The 13,461-nt window shown below is 36.1% G+C and overlaps 3 protein-coding genes across 3 annotated transcripts in view; 2 read left to right on the forward strand and 1 right to left on the reverse strand.

Annotated features, from left to right (window-relative positions):
* On the forward strand, positions 1,271-5,750 carry LOC104703997 (disease resistance protein RML1B-like). The gene is made up of 3 exons (XM_019228141.1): positions 1,271-1,847; positions 4,205-5,300; positions 5,407-5,750. The coding sequence occupies exons 1-3, from the start codon at positions 1,357-1,359 to the stop codon at positions 5,725-5,727; spliced, it is 1,908 nt and encodes a 635-aa protein (XP_019083686.1). The 5' UTR covers positions 1,271-1,356; the 3' UTR covers positions 5,728-5,750.
* On the forward strand, positions 5,728-7,488 carry LOC104705220 (disease resistance protein RML1B-like). The gene has a single exon (XM_019227217.1). It carries the CDS (start codon positions 5,728-5,730, stop codon positions 7,486-7,488), a length of 1,761 nt encoding a protein of 586 aa, XP_019082762.1.
* Positions 7,316-13,461, reverse strand: part of LOC104703996 (puromycin-sensitive aminopeptidase-like) — a gene marked incomplete in the record, with an annotated part of 7,610 nt that continues 1,464 nt past the window's right edge. Inside the window, 31 exon segments of the mRNA XM_010420107.2 lie at positions 7,316-7,402; positions 7,523-7,646; positions 7,834-7,905; positions 8,014-8,130; positions 8,208-8,318; positions 8,401-8,576; positions 8,669-8,750; positions 8,871-9,017; positions 9,108-9,246; positions 9,326-9,474; positions 9,652-9,820; positions 9,990-10,070; positions 10,153-10,262; positions 10,359-10,415; positions 10,493-10,504; positions 10,605-10,609; positions 10,752-10,770; positions 10,861-10,908; positions 10,995-11,075; positions 11,159-11,222; positions 11,396-11,421; positions 11,515-11,601; positions 11,686-11,713; positions 11,864-11,925; positions 12,013-12,225; positions 12,316-12,423; positions 12,511-12,585; positions 12,673-12,789; positions 12,972-13,048; positions 13,201-13,276; positions 13,366-13,461. Coding sequence (XP_010418409.1) covers positions 7,566-7,646; positions 7,834-7,905; positions 8,014-8,130; positions 8,208-8,318; positions 8,401-8,576; positions 8,669-8,750; positions 8,871-9,017; positions 9,108-9,246; positions 9,326-9,474; positions 9,652-9,820; positions 9,990-10,070; positions 10,153-10,262; positions 10,359-10,415; positions 10,493-10,504; positions 10,605-10,609; positions 10,752-10,770; positions 10,861-10,908; positions 10,995-11,075; positions 11,159-11,222; positions 11,396-11,421; positions 11,515-11,601; positions 11,686-11,713; positions 11,864-11,925; positions 12,013-12,225; positions 12,316-12,423; positions 12,511-12,585; positions 12,673-12,789; positions 12,972-13,048; positions 13,201-13,276; positions 13,366-13,461 — 2,685 coding nt within the window.

Consider the following 13,461-nt stretch of genomic DNA (forward strand, 5'->3'; position numbering starts at 1 on the left):
TGGTGTTTGGATGAACTGTTGGAGATATTGGATTCCAAAAAAGCTATGGGACAGATAGTGATGACCGTCTTCTATGGAGTGGAGCCATCCGATGTGCGTAAACAGACTGGAGATTTCGGGATCGCTTTTGATGAAACTTGTGCGAATAAGACGGACAAGGAAAGACAAGAATGGAGCAAAGCTTTGACTGATGTGAGCAACATTGCTGGAGAAGACTTCAAGAAATGGTTTTGTGTTTTAAACATCGCTCATAAAGATGATATTTAATTTGATTTTTTAACACATACAACAACAAAAAGCACAAAAAAATACAATATTTAAGATAGAGTGGAAGAGAATGAAAAAATGAGAGAATGAAAGAAACAACAAAAAGCACAAAAAAAATACAATAGTTAAGATAGAGTGGAAGAGATGAGAAAATGAGAGAATGAAAGAATGAGTATTTATAGGATGAAAAATGATTATAATTTAGAAAAAAAAGTGTGAGAGTTAATTCTAATTTATTGTTGAATTTTGGGAATGTAGAAGGAGTTACGTCTTTTGACCATCAATAAATGGAATCACACTAAAGAGAGGTTGTTGACTATCCATATAAGAAGTTACATTTTTTTTAAACATATGAATATTTTTGGAGTTATGACAAAAGAGAAAATGACAAAGGAAAAAATATAAATGGAAATCGAGGAGTTATGTATTGGAGACAATTTATTGACTATGTATTGATTAATTTTGTAAACTTTTGATCACCATCACATTTAATTATCATTATATATAAATTTGTTGTTATGGATTTGTAATTATTATATATAAGTAAAAAGAAAAAGAAAAAAAAACAATTAATGCAAATCAACCAATAAGGAGAGACCAAAACCTTATATGATTTCCTGATAGCTAGAAAATTAATTTGCAATGGAATATTTGACGAAAATCTAATTCTGGCGAGTAATTTGATATTTTTTTCCAATTTGACTTGCGAGGGAATTAGGAATTAGCTAGGCAGTGAATATATGTCGCAGAATCTTCAAATGCAGTAACATATTTAATCTCTCTTTAACATATTTTTCTCCGAAAAGGACCACCACTTAAGATTTAAGAGACCCATATGTACGGTTGTAGATGTTTCTAAATGATTTAAAAGTCTTGTATATATATTATTATTTTCCTTTTTGAAGTTTCGTCTGTCACGAGTCATATAACGCGTTTGCCTTATTACGCGGAAGCATCCTTTTTGTATTTTAGCTTCCCAAAATAACACATTCAAAGTATAGTATCTGATTTTTTACCTATTGGGATATATATATCTGAGAGATCTTGAGGTTTTTGTTACCCCATTTATTTCCATCGAGATCTCTCAGCATGTCTCTCATCATGGCTTCTCCTTCTTCTTCTTCTTCCAAGTCTCGCAACTACAGATTCAAAGTGTTCACGAGCTTCCACGGTCCCGACGTCCGTAAAACATTTCTCAGTCACTTGCGCGACCAGTTTCAAGGCAACGGGATAACTATGTTTGATGATGAAAAGATTAAGAGAGGCAGAGATCTCTCTCCTTCCCTCAAAAGAGCTATAAGAGAGTCTAAGATATCGATCGTGATTCTCTCTAAGAAATATGCTTCGTCAGGCTGGTGTTTGGATGAATTGGTGGAGATCTTGAAACGCAAAAACGCTATGAAGCAGATCGTGATGACTGTTTTTTACGGAGTGGAGCCATCCGATGTGCGGAAACAGACTGGAGATTTCGGGATGGCTTTCAATAAAACTTGTGCGAATAAGACGGACAAGGAAAGAAAGGAATGGAGAAAAGCTTTGACTGATGTGAGCAACATTGCTGGAGAAGACTTCAAGAAATGGTATGTCTTCAATCAATTAATGGAAGTTTTTTTATTTCTTAGGTTCTATTAAGTGAATAATTAAGGGAAATTTTTTGTTGTACGAGTTTTCGAAATACATCTATACTAATAAAAATAGAAGCTATAAGCTTCTAACGCTGTCTACATAGGATTTTAAATAACCTATCAAGATTTGACATGTCACTCATTAACATTTTTTAAAAATTTTCAGAATTTTATATATTAAGAATTATTTTAAAACAACCTATCAGGATTTGGCATGTCATTCATTAACATTTTTTAAAATTTCCGGAATTTTTTAGAAAAAGGAAAATTTAAAATTTATGGAAATAAAAGAACTATACACAATATCCCTCGGCTATAAAAGTTTTAGACAATGGTTCAGAACCAGTATAAATAAGATTAATATGCTTCCAACAACGAATTACCATGAAAGCTTGATTTATCAAGCGTCCAAGTTTAAAAATTATTCGGTTTGATCCGGTTTTTTATTTGATCGAATTAAAACTTTAAAAAGTTTCAAAAAAATATTATAATTTTTAAATTTTTAAAAGTTTAAATATTATAAATATTGAAACTTTTAAAAGTTCTTAGCTTTTAAAAAGTTTTTAAATTTTAAAATTTTAAAATATTATAATTATTGAAACTTTTTAAAAGGTTCAAATTTTATATTTCAAAACCTTTTTAAAGTTTAAAATACTATAAATATTGATGTAAAACATAAATTATCTTATTTATCTACGTTTGTGCTTTTTATTTGTTATGAGCTATAAAACATATTTTTGTGTATGATTTTATAGATGAGTTGATATTTTTCATTAGTTTTTTTATTTTTGGGTCTAAGGAAGAAGTATTGACATCGCAAGACCTTGATTTGATGTTTGAGTCAAGTTTTGGAGTTTGAAGAAGAAAGATGGACGACAAACACACATGTTTTATTAGTTATACATAGGCATGACCAAGATTACGGTTGTCACGGTTATGGTTTATTAACCATCGGTTATAGTTAGAAATTTTGTTTAATCTTAACTATAACCGTTTAATAAACGGTTAAACGGTTAAACGGTTACGTTTAAATACGGTTCCGGTTCAAGCGGTTATAGTTATATACAGTTACANTGAAACTTTTAAAAGTTCTTAGCTTTTAAAAAGTTTTTAAATTTTAAAATTTTAAAATATTATAATTATTGAAACTTTTTAAAAGGTTCAAATTTTATATTTCAAAACCTTTTTAAAGTTTAAAATACTATAAATATTGATGTAAAACATAAATTATCTTATTTATCTACGTTTGTGCTTTTTATTTGTTATGAGCTATAAAACATATTTTTGTGTATGATTTTATAGATGAGTTGATATTTTTCATTAGTTTTTTTATTTTTGGGTCTAAGGAAGAAGTATTGACATCGCAAGACCTTGATTTGATGTTTGAGTCAAGTTTTGGAGTTTGAAGAAGAAAGATGGACGACAAACACACATGTTTTATTAGTTATACATAGGCATGACCAAGATTACGGTTGTCACGGTTATGGTTTATTAACCATCGGTTATAGTTAGAAATTTTGTTTAATCTTAACTATAACCGTTTAATAAACGGTTAAACGGTTAAACGGTTACGTTTAAATACGGTTCCGGTTCAAGCGGTTATAGTTATATACAGTTACAATTATTTGAGAATATGATACAGTTGATATTATTTGATGATATAACATAATTGATATTATTTATTTATAATTATTATGTTCTTACAATGTACTCATATTTCTATATATCATATGATTCATATTAAATAAATTATTATTAGTATATTTTATTATGTTTTTAAAATATTATAAACCAAGTAAGGATTTTGGTTGGAGAAGATTCTAAACGTGTGGATCTAAAACCAAATAAGTATATGGATAAAATTATCAATAATTGAATGCATGTGTTGACTATGCTGCTCTTCATGAATTTCACAAATTTTATGAGAAAAAAATAATTTTGTTCTAGGAGTTTGATGGGTTAACAAGTTGTGTGGTAGTCTAAAAAAAAGGGTTTTCAGTGGAAAAATGTGAAGAAGTTGACGAGGAAGAAGAAGAAAAGAGTATAACGAAGAACCAGACGGTAAAAGTAACAATGAAAATTACCACAACTTTTGACAATGAAAATGATAATACTAATTTATTTATTTTTATAAGATAATATTTTATTACCGTCATCAATCATATATAATTTTCATCAAGATATATCTAATAAACCCACGCTACGCCTGAGTTCAAAACCTAGTGTCATAAATAATTGGGAACAGAGGAATGTTTTCATTGTGTGACTATTTGATGGAAACGTTGCTTTTTCTCTTCTTTCTATCTTGTTAGGGATAATGAAGCGAACATGATCAAGAAGATTGCAAGGGATGTTTCAGATAAACTTAACGATACACCATCAAAAGATTTTGAAGACATGGTGGGACTCGAAGTCCACTTGAAGAAAATCCAGTCCTTGTTACGTTTAGATTATAAGGATGAAGCTATGATAGTTGGAATCTCTGGTCCTGCAGGCATTGGTAAAACTACCATTGCTAGAGCTTTGATGAGCCTACTCTCTGATAGGTTTCAGCTTACATGTTTTATGAACCTCAGTGGAAGCAATCATAGTGGTCTTCACGATTATGGCCTGCAGCTGCGATTACAAGAACAACTTCTTTCAGAGGTTTTGAATCAAGATGGTATAAGGATACGTAATTTAGGAGAGTTACAAAAAAGGCTAAGCGACCTGAGAGTGCTAATCATTCTTGATGATGTGAATGATGTAAAGCAATTGGAGGTTTTAGCAAATAAAACCACTTGGTTTGGTCATGGAAGTAGGATTGTAGTAATCACAGAAAACAAAGATCTTTTGCAGCAACGTGGCATCAACAATACGTACCATGTGGGATTCCCATCTAGCAAAGAAGTTCTTGAGATCTTATGTAAATCTGCTTTTAAACAAAGCTCTCCACCTCATGGTTTTGTGGAGCTTGCAGAAAGCATCAGACACCTATGTGGCAACCTCCCATTGGGACTATGTGTGATGGGTTCATCTTTATTTGGGAAGAAGCAGGACGAGTGGGAATGTGTAATGCGGAGGCTAGAAACTAACTCTTGGCGAGAACTCGATGACGTATTAAGAGTCAGCTACGATAGGTTACATGAAAATGATCAAATTCTATTTCTCCACATTGCAGTTTTCTTCAACTACAAAGATTGTGATCTTGTGGAAGCCATGGTCGCTGATGATCGTAACTTGGACATCAAATACTGGTTGAAAATCCTAGTTAACAAATCTCTTATAGAGATAAATCCCACTGGGGAAATAGTGATGCACAAGTTACTACAACAAGTGGCTAGACAAGCCATTCATAGACAGGAGCCTTGGAAACGACAAATATTAATAAATGCTGATGAGATTTGCGATGTCCTTCGATATGAGAATGTTAGTTCTTTCTCTTTTGCTATTTTATCCATTTTCTCCTTACACTCTAAAACAAATCACTTGTATTGACAATTTCTTTTTGTAACTAATTTGAAATTTGGTATAGGGTACTAGTAATGTGTCTGGCATATCATTTGATACATCAGGAATCAGTGAAGTGTCTATAAGTGTTGGCGCTTTTAAAAGACTGCCCAATCTACAATTCCTGAGAGTATATAAAAGTAGAAGTGATGGGAATTATAGAATGCATATACCAGAGGAGATGGAGTTTCCGCGTCGTCTAAGGTTACTACAATGGGAGGCATACCCAAGCAAGAGTCTTCCTCCTACATTTCACCCTGAATATCTTGTCGAACTCAAAATGCGGGAAAGCCAGCTCGAGCACCTCTGGTGTGGAACCCAGGTTGGTGTTGTGCTATATAAATAAATGAATATATCAAGTTATATGATGCTCTCTCTCTCTCTCTCTCTCTCTCTCTCTCATTGGGTGGTTCTCTTACAAATTCAGCCCCTTAAGAAACTCAAGTTCATGGATTTGTTTGCGTCCAAGAATTTGAAGGAACTCCCGGATCTTTCAAATGCTACAAATCTGGAGAAAGTAAATCTGAACTATTGCGAGAGTTTGGTAGAGATTCCATCCTCTTTTCCACATCTTCATAAACTATGGTGGTTGGATGTGAGTAACTGCATAAAACTACAAGTCCTCCCAGCTTACATGAACATGGCGTCCATTGAAACAGGATGCCGAAAATTGAGAAAGATTCGAGTTGTTTCTAATCACGTCAAAAATGACGTTATAAACAAAGACGATGTGCCTGATGCATCAGTTGCGTGGTGGTCGTGTCGTCTTAGGTTTCTCGATATGAGCTACACAGAAAAGCTCAAGGGCTTTACACATCTCCCAAAGAGTGTCACATTCCTAGACTTAAGCTACTCTGGTATTGAAAGGCTTCCAGATTGCATCAAAGATCTTCATCAGTTAGAAGAACTTAAACTATCTGGCTGCAGTAGACTCACATCTTTGCCAGAGCTCCCTGCTTCGCTCAATTACGTATATGCAAATGATTGTGAATCACTGGAGACCGTGGTTTTCCCTTTAAGCGCTCCACATGCAGCATTAATTTTCACCAACTGCTTCAAATTGGACCAACAAGCACGACGAGCAATTATCCAACAATCTTTTTCTCCAACAAATGCGCTCTTACCGGGAAGACAAGTGCCTGCAGAGTTCGATCACCGTTCCAAAGGAAATTGCATGACCATTCGTCCAGACGACGGTAATCCTTCTATTGGCATTGCGGTTTGCGTCGTGGTTTCCTCGAACCAGCAATTCACAGAAATGAGTGATTATTCTTCCATGCTTTTATGTCGCATCCACGGCTACTTAACCTACGAAGGCGAGGCGTTCATAGAGCCTGTCTCAAAATGTCGAAGGGAACATCTATGTTTATTTCACTTTCGCCCTCTACCTGTCGACCTCTCCGAACCAGGCACAGAGATGAAGATCGAATTCAGCAGCGAATCAAACGCCTTCGACATCATAGAATGGGGTGTCAAGATCTTTACCCCACAAAGCATCTACCTAATCGACGTTATGAAAGACTACCATTGCCGTAGAGTATTACGAGTGGTCGATCACGAAACCTACGGGAGCAACAATGGACGAGGATTTGGCTATGAAGATGACGACAAAATCCACATGCGTTCACATGATTCCGGAGACTACCATGGCCATTATAGAGTATTACGAGACCTTGATATAGTATCTGGCCATGAAGATGACAGCAACAATGGAGGATCTGGCTATGAAGATAACGGCAAAAACCACATGCGTTCACATGATTCCGGAGACTACCCAGGCCGTTATAGAGTATTACAAGGTCGAGAAATAGTATCTTGGCATGAAGATGACAGCAACAGTGGAGGATCTGGTGATGAAGATAACGGCAAAAACCACATTTATTCACATGAATCCAGAGAAACGACAGACGACGAAGAAGAATACCAATCTGAACCTGGAGAAGAGTCCGAGGAAGACAATGGTCAGGGTGTCGCCGATGGGGACTACGGATCTGCTGTATTCAGAAAGACGCCGAGTGCTTCTACAGAACACGATTCTGATATCTTAAAATATGGTATTTTCCTTATTTTATTAGGGTTATTTTCAATCTTTGTTGTAAATTACTAGAATTTAACATTAAGTAGAGGCAAAACAATATTACGAGAAGAGGAAGATGCGTCTTTTAAAGGATTTTAAGGTGTCTCTCAAGCAGCCAAACTCTTGGATGCTATCTCAAAGACATTCTCAGATAACCCATTTGCAGACATTATCATCTCCAATTGTGCCTGCAAACACAACACACAAACACAACAGGTTTAATCTAGTGATTTTCTCAGCCTATCAAACAAATCATGGCTGACGATTTTAATTCGCGAGAAGATTGGACAAAGAGGTTAAATGAGGCAAAAGAACCATGAAATGCTCAAGGGGAAATTCTAGACTTGTTTTGCATTTATCTCCCGGACGATTTACCTTGGCTAGACCTTGACGGGTTTCATCGTACCGCTTCCACCTCGAAAAGGCAGATACCATACGAGAAGCAACCTATTCAGACCAATGAAAAAGTAAATCGTTAAGCTTGCTGTTGTTGCCAAGAAGATAGTTACATTAGGTAAGTAACTGCAAAGAGACCAGATATTTTGGGACTCTAACCTGAGGGTTCAATTTGTCTAACTGGACAACAATGTCACCCAAGAACTTGTAACCTGATCCATCCTTGGCATGGAAATTCACTGGGGAACCGCAGAACCCTCCAATAAGCGAGTAAACCTGAAAGATTGTTATGGTTTCATCGTAAGCATAGAACTGTGAAAAGTTGCGAGATGAGGGTTTCATAATTCACTTGCCTTGTTTGGGTTGCGCAGATCAAAAGCTGGGTGATCCAAAAGCTTCTTGACATTCTCTACATTGCCAGGAATGTCGGATGTTGATTGAAGGAGGAACCATTTATTAACAACCTGAGATCAGAAACCGATAAATTTTAGTACAAGCATATTCCTGAAAGTGGAAGAGAGTAACTTATGATTTTTAAAGCCATACCAAGTAATCGTGCTGCCACTTGTTATAGAAGTCCGCAAGAATGTCGTCACGGGTTTTACCAGGGATCTGGGCAAGAGCTGCCAAAGCAGCAAATTGGTCGGTCAAATTGGTGGCCATCTTGTATTCATTCAGTGCAAGTTCCACATAAGCTGGATCCTCGAGAGATGCAAGATAAGCTGGAGTATTTCAACAAAGCAAAAGGTAGTGAAGTAAGCGACTAGAGCTAAGAGTATCTCCTTCTATTGAAGAATGGCTATGGAAAACAAACCTAGAGCTGTGTTCTTCAAAGCACGCCTCGCCATGTTTGTGTGGTCAAAGACATAAGCTTCTGTGCTCCTGTTGTTCTCGACCTGCACAAAAAACAATTAAAAAAGTTTCAATTAATAAGCAGAGAACAATGTTATATGAAAACAGGAACTGCCTTTTAGTCCTTCATCCCGAAAGATACGGTATGCAGAGAGAAGACATACTATCTTTAGAAGCTCGGCTTTAAGTTCAGATGCAAGCTGCTTTCTTACAAACTTTCTAACAGCATGAACAGCATCAGGATCCGCCACAGCCATCATGTCCATTATCTCTCCCTCCCCAGGCAATGTTATCGCTTTGGCTATAAATTCCTACACAATAGATAAAGATACAGATTTGAAAGTCCTATCCTACACTAACATGTATGACTACGCGGGAGATAAGGGAAGGTAGAGCCATACCTTGTCCAAGCTTGAGTCAGAAAGCACACTGCCGAGACCTTGCACAAATTTTGGGTTTAGAACCAACGGTTTATTTTGCTGGAAATCAGAAACTAAGTTCAACATCAGCTTCCTTGCCAGAACTTGACCAGCCTCCCACCTAAAATACAAAAAAAATGAATGATCGAATTGCGTGAAGAGGATACAGAAGAACTAATATGTTGTAGAAAGGTACATACCGATTGAATTCATCTGAATCATGAGCTAGGAGGAAGAACAAGTCATCATTAGAGAGATCAGTATCAACACGAACTGGGGCACTGAATCCCCTAAATAGGGACGGAACAGGTTTTTCTGATATATCAGAAAACACAAACTCTTCTTCTTTCTGTACATTTAACAAAACATAAAGCCAGGAAAAGATAGATGAGAAGATCAGGGCAAAAGGTATAATGAATTAAAAACACTGGATGTCAGACAAGAGCGTAGGGAAATGTAATCTAGAATAGAAACATTACAAAAGATCACATAAAGTACTGGTTTAAAGAAGGAATTTTCAGCTAACCTTAGTCACTCGAAGTATTGTGCTGCTGCTTGAAATGGTCTGCACTGTACCATCATGATGAACAGAGGAAAGTGTAATGTCCTTCCCACTTGAGTCCAGAAGACCGACAACCACTGGAATAAATGTAGGTTCTTTTGTTGGCTGGCCTGGAGTCGGAGGTATCTCCTGACTGAGAAGTGATCAACCACAAAGAAACAGAAAGTGTCAACATCAAATTCAATAGAGGTAAGATCCATAAAGGTTCAATTTCAAAGACAAGGCATAAGTTTGGCGTATTAACAAAGTTTTGTGCGAATAAGAAAGAAAAAATAAAATTTTAGACATGATAAGAACCGAACCTGAATTTTAAAGAGAAAGTACGAGCTTCAGCATCATACGAGGAGACCACTTTGACAACCGGCGTTCCAGCTTGAGAGTACCTAAGATGTTGTATATGGTAATATAAGTACGAAAATAATAATAAAAAATCACAAGAAATTCCACAATGATAATCTGACTAACCATTGCAAGAAATTAGCAAAATCTGCATTGTTTGCATCACGCATAGCAGCAAAGAAGTCTTCACAAGTCACTGCTTGCTCATCATGTCTTTTAAAGTAGAGATCAATTCCCTGTAACATATGAGCAAATAGAGATGATTAGAACATGTTCGATGAAATATCTCGCCACTAGATCTACACAAATAACAAGTAGCGTTGGAAAGCAACCTTTCGGAACCCCTGACTTCCTAGTAGAGTTTTGTACATCCTGACAACCTCAGCTCCCTAGAAAAACATTATAAAGTCAACTAGGTTTCTTGCTTACTACAAATAACAAAACACTATAAGGTAAAGAGCCAAACCTTTTCATAAACCTGAAACAACAACAGAAATCAAATCTTTGTGTTAGAAATAATATGTAAAGGATTGATAGGAAATGGAACTATGAATAAAAAGGAATTCTCAAATCCCTACCGTCACTGAGAGAGTAGGTAGTGGCCAGAGATGTAATGCAGGTTCGAAAAGGTTACAAAAGCAGAAGCACGTTAGATTGGAACACAATGCTGAGATAAACATAATAAAATGTTTTAATAAAATCCCTTCTTGCGAACAGAAACTTGCCTGTGTAGAAGTTGTCCATCTGACAGAGAAAGGAAAAGAGCCATAATTAGCAACACTTATAATATCATGTCCATTAACATTTCCAAGGCAAAATAAGAGAATCTCTGACCTTGATGTATGAATGTGGACGAACTGGATGTGCCATAGGACCACCATCCTGATAAATTATAGGACAGATAATTTGGCATGAAAAGATGAAACAATCCCATGAAGAGGCCTCAAAGGAGTAACAAAATAAGATACCTGCGGAAATTGATAGATCCGAAGCTTTGAAACATCAGCAATGCGCTTGACAGTTCGGCTTCCCATGTCAGATGAAAACTCCTGTATAGATTTTGCAAATTTATATCATTAGACAAGGAACAATTCCCATAACCATCTTCGAATAGCAAAAGGATAAAATATACCTGGTCACGGAAGACAGTAAGTCCTTCCTTTAGACTGAGCTGGAACCAGTCACGGCATGTCACCCTGTTTTTACAAGTAGACTTTTAGTCATATATTAGGCTACATACAAACAACGTTTCTTTTCTAAAATATACTGCACAGACAAGCATCTATCTTATACCAGAACATCAAAATTAGAAGATCCAATAAGAAAGAATTAATCAATTGTAGCAAAGGGAAGGAGAGATGAGGCTAACCTGTTCCCTGTCCAATTGTGAAAGTACTGCACAAAGAACACAATGAAAGATGTGTTTATTGAGAATTAACTAAACACCAGAAAAAAAATCAATTAACAACATATGATATTATTACATACCTCATGACCAATAACACCCAAAATAGCAGCGTAATCTGCATCTGTTGCAGTTTCTGGAGATGCTAGGACAAGCTTGGAATTAAAAATCTGTAAAATACAAGCTCATGGATCACCATCAAAATATAATATATTTTAAAGTACATAATTTCTTATAAAGCAAGGTAAGGTTACATTCAAACTCTTGTTTTCCATGGCTCCCCTGAAAATCGAGCAAATATCAATCAGTTTGTCTGGTATGACAATAAGAAAAGCTAAAAGACACAGACGTTGAGCTCTATGTTTTGGATTGAAGATATTAGCAAATGGATTAATACTATCAACTGTGACAGAAACCACCACTTGGTCATACATGTTAAAATCTGGAACGGCGACAATGTTGAAGAGATCCAGATCATACTCAAGGCCGAACACCTAGTGGACAAAGGGTACACACAAATAAATAATCAGATTCAGTAGTAACAAGTAACAACGACAATTGAAAACAATGCAAGTGCTTACATCCTCATCCCACTTCATGGCCGCCTTAAGGGAATACATAGCATGGGCAGTCTTTGGTACATCTTCTGCAGGAGTCCAGATTTTTAGGGAAACCTGCCTGCCAGAGCGTGTGATAAATGTATCATCTCTGCTCACTAGCTGTCCAGCAACCAAAGCAAATAGATAGCACGGTTTCTTGAATGGATCTTCCCATAAGGCATAGTGCCGTCCACCCTACATTTCAAAGAACAATTATGCTTTCAACAAAGACCAAGCCGAGAAGACAACTTGGTAAACAAGAAAAGAAGGCATTATTTAGCTAACCTCTATCTCTCCTTGAGAAATGAGGTTTCCATTGGACAATAACACAGGATAAAGTGTCTTGTCAGCCTCCACACGACAAGTGTACTTTGCCATTATATCAGGGCGATCCTGTCATAGCAGAATAAAAATACAATGTAAGAACATCATTTTGTACTATATAAACACCAGTCATATTATCAACAAGTCACAATCAACCTGGTAAAATGTAATTTTGCGGAAACCTTCTGCTTCGCACTGTGTGCAAAAATTCCCAGAAGACTTGTAAAGCCCCTAACAGAGGAAAACTAAACAAGTTAGAAGAGATCGTTTACAATTTACATCATTGAGAGTATAAAAAGATAAGAAAAATAAGTTCACCTCAAGTGAAGTATTCTTGTGGGGGTATATCTCAGTATCAATTTCCAAAACAAAGAACTCCTCAGCTGGAAGCGAAGGAAGAGTGAGATGACGAGAGTCCAACTGGAAATCCCCTTCCTAGCCAAGGTGAACAATATATGTAAAGAGAGACCAAGTACATAGAGGAAACTGAGTTACTTATATTTTAATCAACTGAGTTGCTTGTTTTATAGAAGAGTCTATAATATATAGTATTAAGATTAAAAGAGTGAGCCTGGAGATACAAATGTTTTCCAGAAGGCCAAGTATTGAATGGGTACCTTTAGAAGCTTCCCCTCAATCTTGACTGAAAGTAGCTTCAAGTCATGTCCATCCAAGACCAATGCAGCGGAAGATCCTGGCCAATAAGAAACTAGTTCAGATGTGATGTGAAAAAAAAAAGAGCAAAAATCCATCCTGAAGCTATGCAAACAGGGCATGCAAAAGAAACTAAACTTGAATGTTCAGCTTACAGAAACTAAAAAACAGCAATGTATTAGACTGCTGTACCTTTAACTCGAGGGGAAACCTTGATTTTAGAGCTAACAATTGTTTTATCTTCACCTAGAGAGAAGCTCAGATCCACCTAAACAAACAAACAAAGAAGCTTCAAAATAACAACAAAATGATCCTAGTCATATACTCGATTTGGAATTTTAAAGATGGCTGGCATACAGTTTCAAAGTAGTAATCAGGCTTAGTGTAATCCTTGAGAAATATTTCTTTTGGTGCATCCATTTTGGATTCTTCAGCTTTATCCGGAACTGATTC

The sequence above is a fragment of the Camelina sativa genome, chromosome 7, assembly GCF_000633955.1.
Source record: "Camelina sativa cultivar DH55 chromosome 7, Cs, whole genome shotgun sequence".
Lineage (NCBI taxonomy): Eukaryota > Viridiplantae > Streptophyta > Magnoliopsida > Brassicales > Brassicaceae > Camelina > Camelina sativa.